Source organism: Balaenoptera ricei, chromosome 9 (genome assembly GCF_028023285.1).
Source record: "Balaenoptera ricei isolate mBalRic1 chromosome 9, mBalRic1.hap2, whole genome shotgun sequence".
Classification (NCBI taxonomy): Eukaryota; Metazoa; Chordata; class Mammalia; order Artiodactyla; family Balaenopteridae; genus Balaenoptera; species Balaenoptera ricei.
The window spans coordinates 12617746-12640402 of NC_082647.1; the positions used below are offsets into that span (position 1 = coordinate 12617746).

A 22657-nucleotide genomic window follows, 5' to 3' on the forward strand; every position below is an offset into this window, starting at 1 on the left:
ACGCATCTAAGTGTCCAGATAGATCAGAACAGGAAGGGACCATAGAAAACATTAATTCAAGTCTCTCATTTGAAAAAATGAGGAAACTGAGTCTTATTCATCTACTTTATTTCCCAGGAAAGGTAGAGTGAGAGAGAAAGAAGCCAGAAAAGACAAGATAGAAAATCAGAAGCGTGTGTCCTTCTTCCTGAAGCTTTTCTTTCATTGAAATAAAAACCTTTGCATTTACTAGACAAGGATTCTCTCTAATCTGGATGATCCAGCATTAATACAAAGTCATGAGGGCAAAAATGGTGCTGGAAATCAAAATCGGCACAGCCTCTGCCTCTAGAATTAGGTCCCCTGGGGGCCCATCCTGCCCTTCTTCTCTTTCTCAGGCCAGGCATTTATTCAACAAGCATGTGTAGTTCACACAGTATGGACACAGGGGCAACTTTGCCCTCAAGAAACTGACAGTCCAGCAAGAAAAAAAACGAATACCTCAAAATTATAAGATTTTGGCATATTAAGCATATTGCAATATTAAGAAGGGCAGCACAAAAAGAGGGGAGATTGTTTTTCTATCATTAACATCTGAGATGAGGTTTTATTATTTTTTTAAATTTTTAATTAATTTATTTTTTAATGATTGCATGAGGCTTTAAAGATAAGTGTAGGTTTGCAAAATGGACAGGGCAGGGAAGGCCATCCCATGCAGAAAGCACAGCACATGCAAAGACATGGAAGAAGGAAAGAGCATTTGATTTGGGAACAATAAGCAGTTACATATTACCAGAGCATAAAATACGAGGAGTGGCAAAGATGAAAGAAAGAGTCGAAGAAGGGGTTCGGTTATAAAGTACCTTACAGGTTTTGCTAAGGTGATTGGATTTTATTGTATAGAAAATACCAAGCCACAAATAATTTTACATTCGGGAGTGAAATGAACAGACCGTGATTCAGAAAGATCACTTTGGCAGTAATATAGACAAGTGTTTTTTAAACTTTAACATACATTCAATACACCTGGTGATCTTGTTAAAATGCAGATTCTGATTTCCAAGGTCTAGGCTGAGGCCCGAGATGCTGCATTTCTAATATATTTCCAGGTGATGCTAATGTTGCTGTTCTTTGGACCACACCTTGAGTAGCAAGAATAGAGGGCAGATTAGTGGGAGATAAAGCTGAAGTCAGGAAAGGGAGAGTAGTCAGGGGAGTAGTGTAGTGCTTTATGTGAGTGGTGACGATGACCTTAACTAAGAAGTGTTGGGGGGTGGGGGGAAGAAAGGTGATGGTTATAGAAATGTTTTAGAATCAAAAGGATCAAAGACCGACTGCATGTGAGGGTGTGAGAGAAAGAAAGAACTCAAGGATGACACCAAGTTTCTCCCTTGGGAGTCTGGGTGATGGGGATGGTGTTGCTACCAGCCAAGATAGGGAATTTAACAGCTTCAAAAATGATTAGCCAGAGTGCGGCAGCTGGGCAGAAACAGGTGACAGAGTAAGGTGAATGGTATCGGAAGTACTTAGAGAAGGTCAGAATGTAGTTTGGATATCTGGGTCTGAAAATCAGGGAGAGCTCTAAGGTAGAATTATAGATTTAATAAATAAAAAATCAGAATAAATGACAGTCAAAACCAGGAGAAGAAGCCTGACCCCTAAGACTTATCAATAGTGAGAGAGTAGATGAAAAATATTCAGATCTAGAGGTTGAGAATGGGCAGCTGGGAAGAGAGCAGGGGTGCCAGGAGGGAGTGATGGCTTGAGAACCAAAGGAGTCAAGTTTCAACGGAATGCTCAGGACTCAGGGAAGTCAAGTACTAAAAGGGTTGAGAAATGTCCAATAAGCACATCAAATCTTCCTGCCCGATCCCCACCATGGAGTTCTCGAAACACCAAAGCAAAAGGAAAGAAACAGAGAAAGACTAAGACACTCTTTCCTAAGCCACTGGAAGATTCCCAACAATTCTTCAGATACTTTAGTTTCCTTGTCTGCTTTGCAAATCTAAAATTAGAGTCTGCTTAGCCCTGAATTTCTTGGTCTCTTAGGTATAATGATTGTACTTTACCACCTTCCAAGGAAGGAACTTGGTGGAGGGAGTTTGCGGGGAGCTATTCCTCAATTTACAATGTCATCAGCAAAAAATCCACCTGGCAAGGTACGAAAAGGACTGAAGCGAACATCTGTCTCTTTGTTAGACTTTCCTATTGAGTGGTGCTGCTGGTGGTGGTGGTGTGCATGTGCTCTGGGGCAGAGGGGAGAACTGAAGGGAGACTGGAGCAGGCAGCGTGTAGGGAGCGGGGGAGGGAAGCCGGGAGGGTGTGGTGTAGCATTGCCAGATAAATACAGCCCACTCAGGTAAACTTGAATTTCATCTAAACAATAACTCATTTTTAGTATAAATAAGTCTAGTGCAAATTTAACTGGGTGGCCTGTATTTTTATTGGCTAAATCAGGCAACCCTACTGTGATGACCCTAGTACATTCAGTAATAGGACCCAAGCAAGGACTGATGTCCACCTGGGGCCTCTAAATACCTTGTATGTTACTGCCTATGAGTATCCTTGAAATAATGAAGTCCCTGAGTCACAAGCCAATCAAAAATAATCCTGCACAGAAACCAAGGGGTTATATGAGAAAATCTCTTAAGTAGCCTGTAAGATCTGAGTTTCTATATCCCTATAAGCACAAAAAATATTTGAAAAATACACTTAAGAAAGACAAGAAAGACAACAGAAACCCTTCACCACCCACCTCCCCAAATCTGGAATTAGGAGGAAAACCAAGTGCTTACGAGTCTGTGGCTCTTGCTGTGGTGTAGCCATACAAGCTGTGGACATCATAGTGAAAGCCCCCTTGAAACTCTGTGTCCATGCAGAGGGTTCTTGCCAAAAGCAAGTCGTCCAGAACGCCTGTGGGAAATACCCATCCAAGAGGCACATCCCTATCAACCAACTTTAACAAAATGACTACCTAATCGTGTGCTTCCTGGTTACGTAACTTCCCCGCCAGTCTTCACCTGAAAAAATACTTTCCAGATTTTAAATATCTTAAATGCTACTTCCTATCTGGGGCCTACCCTGAGATAGACCTTTCAAATTAATTTGCATTTCTGTGCACTCACAAAGAATGCTGCTAAGTGGGGGCAAGTGAGGAAACCTGTTCAGAGGAATGGTTAATCTGAGATTAAATATCAGCAAAGCACCTGCATTTATCTACATGCATTTAGTCGAGAAAAATTGAGAACAGATATGAGGGCAGTGAACATTTTCACTCATATTATAGGCATTCACACTCCAGTAGACTTGTTTTCTTAAAATGAGATAAGACATTTGAGTGGTTTCATGAATAAGAATTCAGATCCTGCCTCTAGAAATCACTACTATTATTACTGTATTTTCCCTTTCTCATGTCTAAAATGCTCAACATTTTCTGCCTTGTGATCTGCAATTGCCTTTTTTTCTTTTTTTGTTTTTATTAGTTTTTTTATTGAAGTATAGTTGATTTATCAGGTTGTGTTAGTTTCTGGTATACAGCAAAGTGATTCAGTTATACATATATATATTCTTTTTCATATTCCTTTCCATTATGGTTTATTACAAGATATTGAATATAGTTTCCTGTGCTATACAGTAGGACCTTGTTGTTTATCTATTTTATACATAGCAGTTTTACCTGCTAATCCCAAACTCCTAATTTAATTTATGCAATCGCTTCTTTTCCCTTATCCTTGAAGACCAATGACTCGGGGACTTCCTTCATGAAGTCTTGCCTGCACATAGGACCTCAGTTTAAGGCACAATTTCAGAGAGTGGTGGGACCAGCAAACACTGAGGGTGAGTTTTTCCCACCAGCCCAAGAGAATCAAGGTTTGGAGTCAGAAACTAAGTTGAATCATAAAACATAAAGAAAATTCTGTTTCTGGCACAGTTCAGATGGTGGAATGAGATTCACAACTACTTCAATTATAAGAAAGGACACTAAAATTTGCCCAGGGTCAAAGTTAATCTATCCAAATCTTTATCACGCTAATGTATACTGTCTAATCCTGAAAATGTGAGAAGCAGACCAGCTATAAGGCAAACCTCCTGGTTATTAATATGTAGGTAGACAAAATGCTGGCAGGTAGAGAATGGGGTACTCAACAGAAGTAGGCAGAAGGTGATGGGATTGCAGTTTTCTGTTGTGAAAAAAACCCTCAGTTTTGGTTAAGAAGAAGATTAAGAGATTAAAAGAGAAAAATGATAAACTGATCCACAGTGAAAAAAATTGGGGGAACATAGAGTGGACAGAGAAAGATAAAAGAATAAGCAGGGGAAGCAAACAGTAGATTTTGCAAAAAGTTAAATAAAGTCAAGATTCCACCTGAAAAAGTTCTCCACTTCTGCAGTGACCAAAAGGGGCTAAAGAAAGAGCTGCACCTTGGTCCAAGGATGCACATGAAGTGGACAAACCAGAATAAGCTGGCAGAAATTGGCCAGATGCTCACCAAGCCTGTGTTCTCTTCCTGGGAGTATAGTTCACACTGTCACTTGAAATTAAGCTGAGACTATGGTATTGGATTCTGGCCAAAGGGATGTGAGCATATTAAATACACCCCACTTCCTGGCGTGTCCATAAGACTCCCTCTACCCTCTCTTTCACCTGGAAAGCTGGAAACAAAGAACTCCAAGATGGGAGAACAGGCTATGGAAGTAAGTAGATCCCTGAGTCACTGCTTGGATGAGAACCACACATTCCACACTGGAGCATTATATGAGTAAAGTAAACTTGTATTGTGTTTACCCACTGAGATATTGGGGTTCATTTGTTTCCAGATTCCAGCATAATCTATTCTATACTATTTCTCTCTCTCTCTCTCTCTCTCTCTCACACACACACACACACACACTCATTCTTTCAAAATCAGAGATTGGAAAACTGACTTTGATTAGAAATGGCCCTTAAAAACAGGAAGGACTTAAAAGAAATCATTCATGCTTTAAACTGTTGCTAATGAGCTAAAAAAAAAAAGAAAAAAGTTAACAAAAATTAAAGATTTACTGCTAGTCTGTACCTTAATATATTCTGATATTCTCTGATTATAAAGTTTAACATTGAACCACTTGTATGAGGGGTTTGGAGACAGTGAAAAGGTTGGAAGAATGTAAAACTCTACAGCCATGGGAGGTATGGCTTCCACCACGTGCTTGCCCTTGGATTATGGCAGCAAAAAGGTAATCAGAGACCAAACAATGGAACAAGGTCTCCAGCAGAAGAGTGGTCAGGGTGGTCAGGGTGTTTGGAGGGGAGTCCCTTGAACCGAGAAGTAGAATTGCTCTTGGCCACACTGAGTACTACTGAGGTTGTTTTAAACATGCCTCATGCCTACATCATTAGGAAACAGGTGAAAACTTACGAGGAATGAAAGGAGGAAAGTTCAAGTAGTTTACTTCACACTCATGATCAGAATTTTGGAGAAAGCTAGATACTTCATCCATTTCCTACAGAGACACAAAATACACAAAATGGAAAATGTTACTGATATACAGTTAGCTATTGAGTAATGTTTACCGAACTAGAAGCCCCAAATTTTCTTGACCTCCATTTCATCTTTTTGGTTAGATTATATTTAAGGTGCTTTCCAACTCTAAATGGTATCAGGCACATTTTACCTTTTATATTTTGATTTCAATCAGTTAATTATGAAATACCATTCCAAAGGCTAATTCTTACCTTATAAATATTGTGATTTTATTATTGCTGTTATTGTTTCAGTATTCTTTTAAAAAACATAAGATAGGGTAATATTTCTATTTTATAATTTCCTCTGTCTTTTATTCTGCTCAATGTGGGGCAAGAAGAAGATATATTTGAGATTGTATCTATTTCTCTAAAGTAGATTAAAAATAGGTGATGCCTAATTTTACTGAAAAACAGAGTTAATTTTTTAAATTTCAAAGAAATATACCCACAAGCTATCCCTACCTAAAAAATAAGTCTCATTATTCTCTAATGATTAACTTTAAATTTTGATGAGTCAGTGTGACAAATAATAACAATTATAACTTCTAATACAACAATATTTTTAAGTTAAAATGTAGTTAATAAAGGAAAAAGCTGAAGCCATGAGAAAACAAAGGACTTTCTCAAAAAGAAATAACCAGTTAGTGGCACATCCAGAATTAAAATTCAGAGTTTTGAGGAGCCTAATTTGCTGCATATAATTTCAGCATTAAGTAAAAGGATTTTAAATACCACTATGTCAAGCAAACTATTTTATTACAGATCAGGGTCAAAGTTCATCTCACAACTTGGAATATGTATTTCTACGAGAAGTTTGATCCTGAAATAACAATTTACAATCCACACTCCATCAAATTCCAGAGCTTTATAAAATTCACTGAACTGCTCTCTCCACCACTCAGTACTAACTGGATTAGTGAAATCAGGAAAAACTGTCCATCCAGGATACCCCTAGAGAACAAAGAAGGCTGTGGCAATTAGTCTGTTTGACGGTTTACTTATGGATTTACTGCTGGCTACCATTTCTTCTACTAGAAGCCCCATGCATCTTATCATTTAAGAATCAAAATTTGTGACTCTCTTCCAAAAACTAAATAGTAAAATAGATGCAAGGAACCAAAGAAAGAAAAAAGGAAAGGAAAAACAACTGATTAAATAGATAAGAATGTCTTTTCCTATTTAAAAAAATGTAAAATTTCATTATGTCAGGCCAATTGGGAGAAGAACTCATTAAAATACTGGAAATCTAACTACACAACCTTCTGGAAGAGAATGATTGAATTTGTTTAATGTGCTGTCAATTAAAGGTCATCTGAAACCCACTTTGAATAATTATGTTTATAAATAATATGTTGGTTTTGGCATATAAACGATCTACCCTATCTTCTCTTCCTATCTATTCCTATCAAAGTGTAGCTTTTAACATGTTGCACAAATAGGACAAAGATATAGCTATAGCCAAATTATTGTAAATTCTGAATTGATGGGATACCAGCTTTTGTGTATATTTTCTTGCTCATTTTCCCAGAAAACTTATAGGTTGTCACTTAGAGACAACGTTACACTCAAGTAACATAATGTATATATAATTTATATATATATGTGTGTATATATATATATATATGCAGAGACCTCTTAAACCTCAAGATGAGAGCTTAAAGTTCCCTCTTTAAGTGGATTGAACTCCTGGTCCTTTGTTTTAGGTGATGGGACACCAAATAATAATTAGAGGTAATTTTAGACTTCAGGGAACGAGCTTGTGGCAAAGTCTCCTGCAGTAACATTCTATTCAGAGCAGGGTGAGCAAACTTTATTCTAACTGAATGCCTTTATAATGAACCCCAAATACCTCCACTACAACTATCTCTGCCAACATCTTAGCTCAAATGACTCGTGTTATTTATTGGCCAGTGGAAGTAACTATAATTATATGAAAATTCCTAATTATACACCACTCAAATATAAGTACTACTGGAACAACTCACAGGGCTGGCTAATCTACTTTTTAGATAACCAAAATAAAGTTTCTGTGACCACGTCCTCTGATTTTGTACTTATACATGAATATCAGTCTACCTGATATTTTAGAAATTCAATTGAGACAGAGTTCACTTCCAGCAATACAGTAAAAGCAAAGAATTGGTTTGGAGAAGGAAGGAAACTTCTCTATTGCTTCATGAAAAGTTAGAATCAATGAAAAAGAAAGTAAATAGAAACCAGTGTTGTAAACAACAAAGTCAGTGATAGGTATTAAGTGAGCAGTTAAGCAAGAGGGCATGGATAACCCTGAAGAGACAGTTTAGCAAAGTAAACAGCTCAGGAGCAACAAGAATTACAGTCACATAAACTTTTAGATTAAGTACCAGTGTTAGCAAATCCCACATAATCCAATCATCTAGGGCTGACCCCATCCACAATTGATATAGAAGTTTGCCTACGTGATTTAAAATACTCTCAAAAGCTCAGCTGCCCTGAAAATAGGCCCCTCGGCAGCCTACTCCAGTGCTTGAAACTGCAACCTTAGAATAAAGACTGAGCTCTATCCAAAAGTCTCCTGTAAATTAAAAACATATTAGCTGAAATAGGTTTCACATGAGCCTAAGAGGATCTTACTATACTATCATAGCTGAATTTATTGTCTTGGAAAAGAGATAGAAATCGGGCGGCAGGAGGACCTTAAGAATAAATGAATTTTCTTCTAATAATATATTTCTTCTCAATTATCTGTAGTATTAGAGGGTCAGAGTCTAGCTTTTTAGGGACTAGATCTTAATTTTTCCCACCACAGAAAAGAGATGTTAACATGTGACATGATAGTGGTGCTAACTATCCCTACAATAGCTATCCTCTCGCAATATATAAATGGATCAAATCAACATGTTGTATACTTAAAATTTACACAACGTTATGTATCAAATGTATTTCAATTAAAAAAATAAATCCTTCAGAATTTTAATCATTCTACTGTTACATCTACTGGTCTAAAAATAATAATAAAAGAAAACTCTAAAGTCATGAAAACAGTAATGATACTGTAACATGCCTTCTACCCATCTTCATACCAAAAGTACAAACTCCCTAAAATTATTGAAATTTACTCTGATTTTCTTGAGAAATTACCTGTCCAACGACAAAGCCTTTGTCCCCGAAGATCCACACTCTCCTTTTACTTCCATTCACATAAGGCTGGTAGTCAATGTTATTTAAGATGCCAGGATTCTAATAAATGAATATAATAATAAATACTGTTTTGTAACCTTTTTCCACTTTGAAAGGAAAAACTAGGCAACAGAATAAGTGTTTGAACATACCATAATAATTATGTATTTCAGTCCATATTTATGTAACTCGTTGGCAAAATCTGAGAGACCATGGAAAGCCACTCCATCAGTAGTGTAATCCTTCTTTCCATCCATGTAGTCTATGTCAGAGTACTGGACATCCTGAAAGATAGTGCTGGCCAGTTAGAACTGAGAAGTAAGACCATGCTGATAGAAAATATTATAGTTCTGGTCCTTGATCATGAAAACTGAAGCCATATTTCTTAATGATCCTGGAACTTCCCAGACTTGGCTACCCTCTAGGAGTAAAGAAACACTTTTTGAAAGATGCTGGCACTCTTAGGTTGCAGGTTTACCTTTTCATCCTGATAGAGGCGTGTTATAAGGTATTGGGAAGAACTTGAGGTAGGGACTGGATCTTGTTCATCCTTGTAACTTGAGAGCTTGGATGCTTGACACGAAACAGGTGCTCTTTAAATGTGTGTTTGAATGAGTATATTAGTAATATTATAACCATGTTCTAACTTGGAGCCTAAACATCAAGCTAGAATAGATCATAAGAGGAGAAAAATGGTCTTCTTGCCCTATAAAACTGCTAGTAATTAATAAAGATAAATAACAAAAGCATAGAGCTTTAATTAACCGAACTCTCGTGCATACATACGTTTTGTGTTTGCATACCAGCCTGTGAGGAGCAGGTGTTATTCTTAATGAGAAGATGAAGTGTGAAGGGGTTAAGTGACATTTCCCAAGGTCAGGTGCATGGGTGGATGGGAGGTGGGCTGGGGCTTTGGCGATAGGCTCTTGGATTCCAGATGCTCTTGTTTTCCAATCTACCACATACTCCAAAGACATATGAAAGTTTTCTAAGTAAGTGTTCCTCATAGAGTCATGCATTCGAAGGCTCTAGCCTACAGGCCTGAAGGAAAACGTGGCTCTAGAGCGCTGCCAATGCAGCATCATCTGTTTTAATACTGGGCGGGCATTTAGGACCCAGGTGTCCTCCACAGCCCCATGGTGGGAAAGATTCGATCTGTGGAAGGAAAGCTCATTTGTTTCTGAATCAGCAACACGTCAGAAAAGCCCTTCCCATCAGAAGCACGAGGACAGATTGAAACCAGCACCACATGTAGTCAAAAGAACTGCTTTTGAACCCTGGTCCTGCCACTTAGCCGGCTGCAGTGACCTTAGAAAAGTTATTAACCATGCAGTGTCTCCATTTCCTCACCTACAAAATACCAATAAATGGGGGTTAACCACAAATGTGAAAGCACTTTGTAAAATAATAAAGATGTGACAAGATTTGATCTGATTCCTCTTGGAATTGGGTTTTTACAGATAGCAGATATGGGCAAAGTAAAATGAAACACATGATCAGTTTCCCCTTAACACCAAGACAACGCAGTGGGCATGTTTTCTCACAGGAACAATTCATCCTGCCTGCCCTCATTGCTACTCTGAGAAGGGACTGAAGAATTCTGAGATCAGGCCAAAGTCATTTCCACCCATACAATCTTCCTTCAGATGCCAAACAAATCTGTGCCTGCAGCACACTTCCAAAGATCTAGCCCAAAATAAGTTGCTTTGATAATTTCCTTAACTACGTTATGCATCTCCTGAAGAACTTTATCAAACACTGTATGATTAAAATTATCTATTTGTTAGTGGACATTGAACATCATATTTTACAACCATAGAGCTTTCAAAATCAGGGTTCCTGCCAAGAGAAAAAGATGCTTCCCACCCATAGGGTTACTGTTCATCAGAAAAAGCCCGAAAGAGGAGCCACGGGTGTCTTCAAGGCACAAGAAGAATGTGTGAGCTCCGTACAGATTAATCATGCCCTGACAACAAAAATGAAAAGAAATAATAGTAGTATATGTTGAAAATGTTTGTATTCACCCTAAAATAAAATAAAAAGCCAGGCACAACACGTACTCTGTCAACACAATGTAGTCTAGTATTGTACCAAAAAGGTTTGGCAACAGTAACATGAACTGGCAAATGGATGGACAAAATACGGTTTATCCCAATGGAACACTGTTAGTAAGCCGCGAGGCTTGCAGGACCTTAGTTCCCCAATCAGGGACCTAACCCGTGCCCCCTGCAGTGAAAGCTCGGAGTCCTAACCACTGGACCGCCAGGGAATTCCCATCAACCTCATAAATGTTACGGTAAGTGAAAGAAACAGACACAAAAGACCATATATTACATGATTCCATTTATGTGAAATGTCCAAAAAGTCAAATCTATTGAGACAGAAAGTAGATTAGCGACTGCCTGGGGCTGAAGTAGGCACTGGATGGGGATGAGTTTAAGTCTAAAAGGGAATGAGGGATCCTACTGGGGTGCTGAAAATGTTCTGAAACTGGATTATGATGATGGTTGCACAACTCAGTAAATGTGCTAAAAACGATTAAATTGTACACTAAACAGGTAAATGTTATGGTATATAAATTATACTTCCATCGAATTATTTTTTTAATTGCAAAATATTTGCAATGATTTACAACAAAGTGTTGGCAGAAGATGATAATATTATGAGCAATTTTGAATTTCTTCTTTATGCCTAACTGTATTTTCTAATTTTTCTATAATTAACATATAATAGGTAGTATAAAAGTTTCAAATTTTTAAAAAGATATTGATCTGTCACAGGGCTGTGATAAGCACCGGTATAAAAAGAGAGAATGTGTATAAATGTAGGTGCTGTAAGAATAGAAGATATGGAGATCATAATATACAGAAAGCTTTACGAAAGATCCCTGTGTGATGTCGGAAACTGAACCCCTGGTATAGTGAGATGTTTTTAAAAATCGATATATTACTGATTGTAAGTTTATAAACCTTAAGAACAAATATTCTCCAATACAAACAGATCTAAATTGGGCAAAATAATACATAACTCTGTAGGCTACTTTACTCGATGGTATACTTTACTCTGCAGGGTACCTTCTGGAAAGGAGAGCAGGTATTCCTCACTGTAGGCGGCCAGCAGGAGGAAGGGAACCTCACCTCGGGGGGGGGCGGCATCCCGGCTGAAGACGGGCCAGGTCCTCCAGGCCACGTTGTGCCCGTGCTGCTGGTGCACGTGTCCTCCCAGCCCGTACACGGTGGCGCTGGGCAGTCGGATGGAGAGCTGCAGGAACTGCTGGGCAAACTGGAGGGGCCCGAGGCCGGTGTCCAACCTGGAGAAAGGGCCACGGAGCAAGAGTGGGAGTCACCAAACAGCCCTCTCTGCCAGCAAACTGTCTGCTCCTTTCCCTGTACACTCGGAGAACAGCTGTTTCTGTGTCATCATCGTCCACTTGTATGCTACCTTTGAAGCGCTTTCTGGGGGGGTCTCGGATTCTTTGATTCTCGAGGAGCACAGCATTGGAGACGTGAGGCCAGAAACTCAAGTTGGATGATTGAGGGAAGAGAGTAAATGCAACCTCACATCTGCTGTCCATCTACTTCCTGCAGGCACCTCTCTAGATGCTTTACGAGTATCATCTCAGCACACAGAGCAACAGTGGATATTTTGATTCTCTTCCTAGGTCCAAGGAAACGGAGACTGATGAGGTGAGGTAATTTGCCTAATATCACACAACTAACTGGTGATTCACATGTGCTAGGATTTGAATACAGATTTCACTGACATCATCCTTGTATTTTCTCCAGTACAATTTATGATTTAAGCTTAAGCTGCTCTTAGGTGCTTGATGGTAAGTTTCTCAGGAAATAATACTTTGGAATGATAAACAGTGAAGCTGAGTTCCAGTGTAAATAGTAATCCAAAATATCAATAATAAAGTTACCTCTTTCATAGTATATGTGAATCACAAGTGTATTTATATAACTGAGCAAGTGAGCACATCACATTTTAGTATTCTTTGTTCTGCAGTCGTGACAGATTAAAGGTGTTAATGATTTACAGCAAAAGCTTTGACATTTTATCAGGTTCAAACATTTTCCCAAGTCATACTTATCTCTTCACCCGGACCGCAGTTAAGTCAGAATGAGTGACACTGGGAAGTACATTCAAAGATATACAGAGTGTTGAAAAGCTCACAAGACTCTTTTGTTGCTGGTCCTCATTATTTTGATGCTGAAGGGTTTATGAATGACTTCTATGTGATAGCTCATATTGGAGGTATCGGCAGTCCCATCAAACAGCTTAACATTTTCATGGGGGACTTCATAGCACATGTAGTTGAAATCAGTGATCTGTCAGATGGAAAACAGAAGGGACGCTTCCTTGTAGAGCTTTTACAAAAGATTTTCACTCTCGAATAACCCTCAATAAGAATAGCTTCTAATTCTCGACCCTGTGTTTCCTGATTTGTAAAAAGGAAATCACCCAATCACATGTCCCCCATCAAATAAAAATTTGTCTGTCCATCCCATCGGGAGATTGCTGCAGAGAGAATCAGAGGCACCTCCGGCCTCCAGAGCTGAATGCAGTGCATAAAGAAAAATGATCTGAACCCAAAGTAGAGGCCGTGCTTTCTGCAGAGATGTCTTCAATGGTAACTATCAAACTAACCTTAAAATGAAAACGATTGGATGTCTGATATTCAGCTCTGAAGAGGGTGTCGATTATATCATGTCCAAACAGAGATGGGGATGGCAACCTTCTCAACTGGGCAGTGTACACTAGAGGTCGGGGAAGGAGAAAGAGAGAGAGAGAGGAGCTTTTAGCCTTTATTTTGCAGTTAACTCATCTGGTTCATACAAAGTTATTCCCTGGGGCAACATTAGGGCAGTGCTCACCTGTGCTTGTATTTGTAACCCAATTGCTGACTTCATAGCCCCAGTTCCTGGGGAAGAAGCACCAGGGGACATCAGTATCTGGCACAGACTTCCAGCAGCACTTATATTTCCATCTGCAGGCTTCCTGTAACAACGGCACAGAATTAGCATTACATGAAATGGAAGAAGGAAAGTATTGGTCATCTACTTACTTATAACCAAATTCCAAGAAGAATTTATGACAGGTCATAATTCCATTTGGTCATGTATTTATTCTTTTTTTATTCATACATTTATTCAGCCATCCAATATGCATTTATTACCTACCAAACAAGGAACTAATAATACAGATAAATAAGCTACAGTTGTTGCCTTCAGCAAACTTACAGTCTCGTAGTAAATCCAGGCAATCTCAGTACGATGCGTGCTGCAGTGGAGTGTGCCCAGGGGCTAAGGGAACACACACACACACCAGCCATGGGATCCAGCCTCGAAGGCTGTAAGTGGGGTGGGGAGGGCTTCCAGGTAAGTGAAAGGTAAGTCCAGTCCTCATGTACCAGGAGGGGTTAGACCCATGGTCAGCAGAGCAGCACTCCAAGCAGAGGAAGCAGCAATGCATGACAGACTCGGAAAACCCACAAGGTCATTGTGACAAGAACACTGAGGAGGAGAAATGAGACGGGAGGCACCCAATATCCACACCACCAGTGAGCTGGATGCCGGACCAAGCGCTTCGCACTTTCATGAGGAAGAGTCATGGAAATGGCTAACAATATGGCACGGAGAAATGCATTTCTAAGAAGTATGAAAAGGAAAGCAAAGCAAAACAGAGAAAATGAAGATCAAACTGGGACAGACAGTGACATCAAAAAATTCACAGTGTCCACAAGGTAAAAATAAACTTTGTGGTTTCTCAGAGTGGTTTGATTATAGGTTTTCTAAATTATTATTATTTGGTGAGACATATTTTCTAAAGATCCTACAAATGTCAGATTAATTAATATAAAAATTTGTTTTGTTATAATATAATAAATTAAATAAATGGCAAATTGAACCAAAATGTTGAAATAAGCACAGGCATCCACCTCTCCACCCAACTAAATTTACATGAATTGAGAGAAGTACCATTAAGAAAAAGACGACAAATCCATTTTAGAACAGCAAAATATAATTCAATACAGCAGACCAAAAAAGTTATGAAATTCCTGAAACATAGAAAATCGACTTTATCAACTCTAGGGAAAACATATATTCATAGCCTAAAACACAAGAGAAGAAAAAGAACTGCTCCAAGTCAGGTAGGTGTGGAGAAGTGGAAGAGAACCTGGGCTATAGTTTTGGAGAATTAATTGGGAAGCTCTAGAATGAACATTTAGCCAGCCAGTCAGACATTCCTTACAGCTATTGGTCAGCTCTTGCTAATGGGTGGGCATCTGAAGTATTTGTTCATAGGCTATAGGACTGAGGAGAGATTCTGGGAGCCAGAAGGTATGGCGATGCAGTAGCTGATAAACTGCCCCCGCCCCAGCCTCCACCCCCAGGCAAGTGTCCATTTTTCTCTCTAGCAGTCCTTTCCTTCTCTCCTAAATACTCAGTGTGAGCTAAAGTAAATAGGACAGGCAGTCGTACATAAGGAAATAGAAAGATGACAGTCAAGAACCACCGAACATTTGAGAGAAACCAACATCATGATAGAAAGGCAACAAACATAATAAACAAATTGGAGGAAGCAGTTAATAGAAATAAACATTACGAGCCTTCAAAATAAAAATAATTACCACCTTCAGAAGAGATACACAGCTGTTGCTTCCATTAAGGAAAGCAACAAAGAATATTGAAAGTTAAGCTACCTAACAGCAAGGTTTAAAACTCCTTCATATTTGGACTGAATAACAAAAAGGAAACAATAAAAGAAAAAAGTGTCAAGGCAACAAAAATATTTTTAATTAAGTTTAGGATTATCCAAGAACATAATACACAAAGGTAAAGAAATGGAAGTATGAAAGGGTAAGTCAAGTGACCAATGGACTCAGACAGCAACATTCAAGTAAAAGATTCCAAAAGGAGTGAAAAGAGAACACAGATGAGGGAAGGGGGAATCAAGGAAAGAAATTAATGTTATGTATCATGAACAACTCAATATACAACACAGGAAACTAGAAAAGGATAAAATAAATCCATAAAAGCTACATGAAAAACTAATGAGTAAAAGCAGTAATTAATGAAAGAGAAAAGAAACATGTATCTACAACCGTTAATTCAAAACATGAAATTCATCTAAGGTCATGCGCTATGGTGTTGTCAGCAAGCATAGTAAGTAAGCCAGACACCACATGAAATAGACCTTGTTTCCACTACTGATTTGAAATTCCACTTTTATTATAAACTAAATTTAACTGCACAATATGCATATGTGTTTGGGGACTTCCTATTATATTTGAACGGCATATGTATCAATTCCTGCTATAATTCCACACTGATAATTACTATAGTGTGAGGATATGTTTTGGTATTAGTTTGGCAGATCAGTAAATCTAAAGGAGACTCTTTGAAAAGACCTAAGAAATATCAAAACCTTATCACGTCCTATTTTGACTAAAAAGGAGGGAGACAAATAAGATTAGGAACAAAAAAGGAGAATGACAACAGGTACATAAGATTTCTTAACATAAATAAGAATTATGAGAAAACTATTTATACAAATATTTACCAATAAATGTGAAACTGTAATTCAAATCATCAAATAGTATAATATTAGATAATCAAGATTAGATAAGAAGAGACAGAAAACCTGAAATGACATTAACTATGAAAATTGTATAAATAGTCAAAGAGCTTTCCCTAAAAAAATGATACTTTGCCCAGATGATTTGGGGAATAAAATATTCTCATATAATATATATATATTTTCAGAACAAGGTGGAAAAAGAAAGTTTCCTGATTCATTTTATTAAACTGGAATAATTCTGGCAACAAACTAAACAAGGAAAGTCCAAGTAAACAATCAAATAAAAATATATAAGCTAATATCACTTAAAAAAACAGAGATGTGTAAAATTTTAATAAAATGTTAGCAATATGAATTAGTGTATTAAAAGAATTAAGGCAAAATAGCCAAGTAAGGGTTATGTCAAGTGAATGCTATAGTGGTTCAAAATTAAGAAATCTTTTAATGTAATTTACAATACTGACCAAAAAAAAAATCATATGATCATCTCAAGCAATTTTTAAAATAATGCTCTATATTTAAAAAGCAAGTTATAAAATAAGCTATATAGCACAATTAAATTTATGTTAAAACAAAACCAAAATATATAAATATATGTGCAAAATATATAAATAACGTATGCAAAAGCATAGAAAGATCAAGAGAAGGATACATACCAAGCTATTGACCTGATTCTGGGTAGGTGATTTGGAGGCAGAGAGAAAGCATTATGCATAAGGACTTTCCTATTTTTTTCTGTACCTAACTATAACATCTGAATCCTTCTTATTAAAGTAATATATCCAAGTATAGATTTTGTGATTTAAAAAACAAAAGAATAGGTCACAATACTACTCATTTGGAAAAGATAAAGTACTAACAAGCATTTTATTTTATTTTTTTTCCTGTCTTTTTTTCTGACAAGTATTTTAGATGCTAACATCTAATGTAATTGCTCTGAAAAACCACAATATGAATATAAGAAATCAACGTTTCATGCCCATTATAAACAAAGCAATTACATTACAACCATACAATCTTCTTAAATGTACTTACTAATTCTCCACATATATATAACTGACATTCCTGCCTCTTCCTCTTTAGATAACAAAAAAAGTTGGAGGGGATCAGTGGAGAAAGAGTTTTGGGGTTCTGGATAACTTCTGGGTAGCTGATTTTCCTAAATCTGAGGCAGACATTTAAGTACCCCTTCTACCTCTGAGTCTGAGGTCTGTAAAGTTTAAAAGGTCAGTTGGATTGCCATAAATTGTTCCAAAGTTTATCGACCTCTATAAAAAAAAAACAACAGTAACAAAAGAAATCCAGTACAGTCAGGTAAACATAACACTTTCGCCTTCAGTCTATCCTAACATTCCTATTTCAGGTTTAAGCCATTACCTGTATCCCAGACACCAAAAGTCAAACCTTTGAGATATACATATCTCTTTCTTTTCCCTTTCCATAGTCACACAATAACACAGACCCTCATAAACTCACGCCTGGATTATGGCAGTTGACTCATAACAAGTCTCTATCTCTACTCTTTCCTTAATACCAAGCTTTTCTAAAGCATACTCTCCAGTTGCCTTCCAAATAGATTTTTATGTCATTTTCCACTCAGAAATTATTGACTAATAGAACTTGAGAACTGAAAATTGACTTGGAAATTATCTAATCCAACTTCCATTTGATGCAAGGATTTTTTCAGTAAAGTCTCTGATAGATGCTTTAATTCTGTGAATCATGTGTAGCCAACTTCTTCTAAAATTAGAAATTCTCTTTTAGAGTTAATATTTTACTGAAAAGTTATTTCTTAGGTTTATTTAAAATCAGTCTCCAGAAGGTTCCATTCCCTAAAATCTACTAAAGTTGCATATTGATTTTCAGATAAGATATCCCAAACTGTATTGAAAAATTAGAAGGAAAAAGCATCTTTAGTGTTATAAGGAAAAAAAGTGCACATTTGAGAAAATCTTAAACGGTCATTATTTGCAGGTAACATTGTTGTATAAGGAAAATCCAGGAATCTATAGACAAACTAGGAGAACTAATAAGTAAATTTAATATGATTTCTGTTACAAGATTAATAAATATTCAAAAAATCAATTTTAAATCTATATGCCAACAGGTAAATGAAAAATTAAAATTTAAAATTAACATTTAAATAAAATCAAACATCAAGTACTCAGAAAAATTTTGGAAAAAATTTCATCCTCTATACCAAAACTTTCAAAACTAAAAATCTTAATAAATACAGGGATATACCACATTAATGGATTAGAATATTTACTCTTGTAAAGATGTCAATTCTCCCAAAATTAATCTGTGACTTTTATGTGATCAGAATCAAATGTCTGGTAGGTTTTGTGAGGAAGCTGACAGGCTGATTCTAAAATATATTCAGAAATCTAAAGGGTCAAAAATAGGCTAGGCAATCTTGAAGAAAAATAAGAATAATTTGGAGGACTTACACAACTATATATCACGACTTACTATAAAGCTATAGTAATGAAGGCAGTGTGGTACTGGCAAAAGAACAAACTCTCTTGTAACAATGGAACAGAATAGAGATTCCAGAAACAGATCCACACATATAAAAACATATGATTTCTAGTAAAGGTGGCATTACAATGCAGAGGGGAAAAGATTGTAATTTCAGTAAGTGGTGATGGGTCTATTAGAAATTCAAGAAAAAAAAATGTCCTGGACTCCTACCTGATACCATACACAAAAACCAATTCTAGATTGATTAAAGATCAAATTTGGAAGATAAACAACAATGCTTTTAGAGAAAAAAATAGGAATATATTTTTCTAATGTTGGAGTAGGCAAAAATTTTTAAATAGAATACAAAATGCACTAACTATATAAAATTGATAAAGTGGGTTTGTTAAAATTAAGAACTATTTTTCATCAAAAGTCACCATTAAGGGAGTTAAAAGTAAAACAACAGCAAAGGGAGATACTTAAAATTTATATAAACAGAAGATTTGCATCCAGAATATGTAAATACTACAAAGCAATAAGAAAAATATGAACAGCCCAATAGAAAACACTGGACAAAAAGAGAAATGGAAAGGACACTTCACAAATAATGATTATCCATCTAGCCAATCAGCATATGAAAAGGTGTTTAACTTCATTAGTCATGAGGAACATACAAATTAAAACCACAGAATGTTTATATTGAAAAAGGAGAAAACACCAAGAGTAGGTTAGGATGTAGAGCAAATTAACTCATATTTAATGCTAGAGTAAATTGAATGTAAATTAGCACAAATACTTTGAAAGAACTTTTTTGCAATATCACCGAAGATAAACATGTACATACCCTATGAACTGGAAATTTCATTCTTATGTATGATTATTTGCCTAGGATATCACTGTATGCTTAACAACAATAAAAAGAGCTACAAACCATTTTAGAAACAACAGGAAATTTAAGTTGGTCAATTATATAATTAACATAATATAGTATAATATAAATATATAAATATAATATAAAATAAATATAAGATAATCATTAGTAATAAAAGAAGCACCAGTTAGAAAATATAATGAATGGGATGACATAGAAACTATGTATATGAAATATCTAGGAAGAAAACTTCATAATGCATATGTAATAAAATGTATATGAAGAGAAACATAAAACAGTTGAGAAATATGCATGTATATAAAAAAAGAGTTGAAATTGAGAGACTTTCTATGTTTTTAAGATGGGAAGATTTAAAATTATTATGTCATTATTACCTATATTTCACCTAAAATTTAATGCAGTCCTAGTTAATATCCCAATAGGATATTATGGGATATAGAGTATAGAATATAGAATAAAGAAATACAATCTAAATATGTATACCTTTATGATAAAGTCATTAAGTCACAACGAAGCAGGGTTCAAACAGTTGATATTCTTGTGGAAGCTACTCAGGTAGAAAACCTGTTTTTTAGCACGTGTTCGTTGGGATGGCTTGCCAATAACATGATTTCAGATAACTCTTGTTATAACAAGTCACTTGAGCTCTACAAGTGACTCAGCCATCCATATGTGCTTGATGGCCTCTATTCTCAAGAAATACATAATCTAGCCCTCAAACATTTAACCTTTCCATGGCTATCCTTGGAATCACACTACGACACATGTAGCAACACTGAGAGTTCTCCCTCCACTCTGGACTTTAGACTCCACAGGCCAACACTTTTTAGTTTCTCCTCCTCTTCCCTTTACCCCAGGCTGCTTCCCTAACTTCCTTAGTGTTGCTGTTTATTTCATCAGGCAAGAAAGAAAGAACTCCAAACAAATCAGAGGCCCATATCCACTCCATCACCACCTTCTCCCCGCTTCACATACTCATTTCTTTTCAATGAAACCCAGCAGACCAACAGCAGGGACCCTTTTTCTCTGACCTCTGTCACCGCCTGGCCAGGGGTGCAGTCTATCCTTTCTGATTCGGGGGTTTCTGGGCACTCCGGAATAAATGAAGTATCTGCACAGAAATTAAAGGACAAAGTTGAAAATTAGTAATGTAATTACAGTTCCAGGAAGGAAGCAGTTCCAGACTTGCAGCCAATTCTCCAGTCAGTGATCACTAGTAGCTGCGTAGAATGTTTAACACTTCTCCAAGGGTTAAACACATTTACTTTTTGTTGAGTTGTTTTTTTTTTTTTAAATATAATTCACATGCCATAAAATTCACCTGTTTAAAACGTACAATTCAATGGCTTTTAGTATTTTACAAAGTTGTGCAACCAACCACGACCATCTAATTCCAGAGCATTTTCATCACCCCAAAAAGAAACACACATCCATTAGTGGTCACTTCCCAGTCCCCTCTTCTCCCAGTGCCTGGTAAACAAGAATCTACTTTCTGTCTCTATGGATTTGCCTATTCTGAACGTTTCATATAAACAGAATCATAAAATATGTGGCCTTTCACATCTGGTTTCTTCCACCTGTCATAATGTTTTCAAGGGTCATCCATGTTGCAGCATGTAACTCTATTCTTTTTCATGGCTGAATCATATTCCATTATACGAATATAACACTTCTCAAAATCTATTCATCAGTTAATTTACATTTGGGTTGTTTTCACTTATTGACTATTATACAAAATTCTGCTATGAATATTCACATACAAGTTTATGTGTGAACATACATTTTAAATTCTCTTGATTATATAAGGTAGAAGTGGAATTGCTAAGTAATATAGTTAACTTTAACTTTTTGAGGAACTGTCAAATTCTTTTCCAAAGTGGCTGCACTATTTTACATTCCAACCAGCAGTGGATGAGGGTTCCAATTTCTTCACATCCTCAACAACACTTGTTATTGTCTGTCTTTTTTTATTATAGACAGTTTAGTTGGTGTGAAGGGTATTTCGTTTTGACTTGCATTTCCCAAATAACTGATGATATTGACTAGTTTTTTATTGGCCATTTGTAGACCTTCCATGAAGAAATGTCTGTTAAATTCTTTGCTCATTTTAGAAATTTGATTATTTTTCTTCTAATTTTGAATTGCAGGATTTCTTTATGTATTCTGGATTCCAGACCATTATTAGACATGTCATCTGCAAATATGTTCTCCCATTCAGTGGGTTGTCTTTTTGTTTCCATGATAGGGTCCTTTGAAACACAAATTTTTTGATTTTTAAGTCCAATTTGCCTATTTTTTTTTTGGTTGCTATGCTTTTTTGAGTGTCATATCAAAGAAACTGTTGCCTAATCCAAGTCACAAATATTTATACCTATTTTTTTTTCTTAAAGTTTTACAGTTTTGGCTCTTACATTTTGACCTGTGATCGATTTTGAGCTGTATTTTTCATATCATCTTACAGAGTCATAGTAATGTTCCTAGAAAGTGCCTTAATGTTTACTGTGAAGAGTGGTGAAAACAGATTGAGCAGGTAGGGTTCTGCTCTGGGTACAGTTCCTTTTCACTGCATGCTAAATCTACATTTATAAAGTGAGTTTATCAAGCAAAATAAACCTCAAATCATTTTAAGAATAGATTTTTGTACTGCATATATGATTTTATTATTTAGAGTATAAAGTGTGCATGAAGGAGAAGACATTCTGTTTGATGTTTCTGTGAGAGAAGAGTTTCAAAAGTATCTATGAAGAAATCATAGCTATTTAATCAGAATATGGGCTGGAGGTTAATTGTAATTGTCAAATTTAGGTCAAGTAAATCAGTCCTTAACTCCCCTGTAACCCAATTTCCTTTTCCGTAATGTAAAGTGACTGGGCACCATTACTATTCTTTCTTCTTGAAGATTCTATTATGACATGACTCTAGGTTGAAGAACAGGCTTCTGAAGAGCCTAATTTTTCATCTTGTTAAAATTGCATCAAATGGGACTTGTGAAACCTCGAATATCACTAGCATTCAAGGTTTAGTTGCAGAAAAAGAACACACCATTTGGAAATTTATTTAAATTAATTGTG

General features: G+C 36.5%; 1 protein-coding gene across 1 annotated transcript in view; it reads right to left on the reverse strand.

Moving 5' to 3' along the window:
* The window catches only part of LOC132372237 (probable maltase-glucoamylase 2), a 69012-nt gene that overhangs the window by 46120 nt on the left and 235 nt on the right, over positions 1-22657 (reverse strand). Inside the window, 12 exon segments of the mRNA XM_059934393.1 lie at positions 2775-2892; positions 5379-5463; positions 6323-6436; positions 8606-8704; positions 8797-8928; positions 9123-9217; positions 10511-10610; positions 11777-11954; positions 12821-12975; positions 13295-13404; positions 13522-13645; positions 20618-20697. Coding sequence (XP_059790376.1) covers positions 2775-2892; positions 5379-5463; positions 6323-6436; positions 8606-8704; positions 8797-8928; positions 9123-9217; positions 10511-10610; positions 11777-11954; positions 12821-12975; positions 13295-13404; positions 13522-13645; positions 20618-20697 — 1390 coding nt within the window.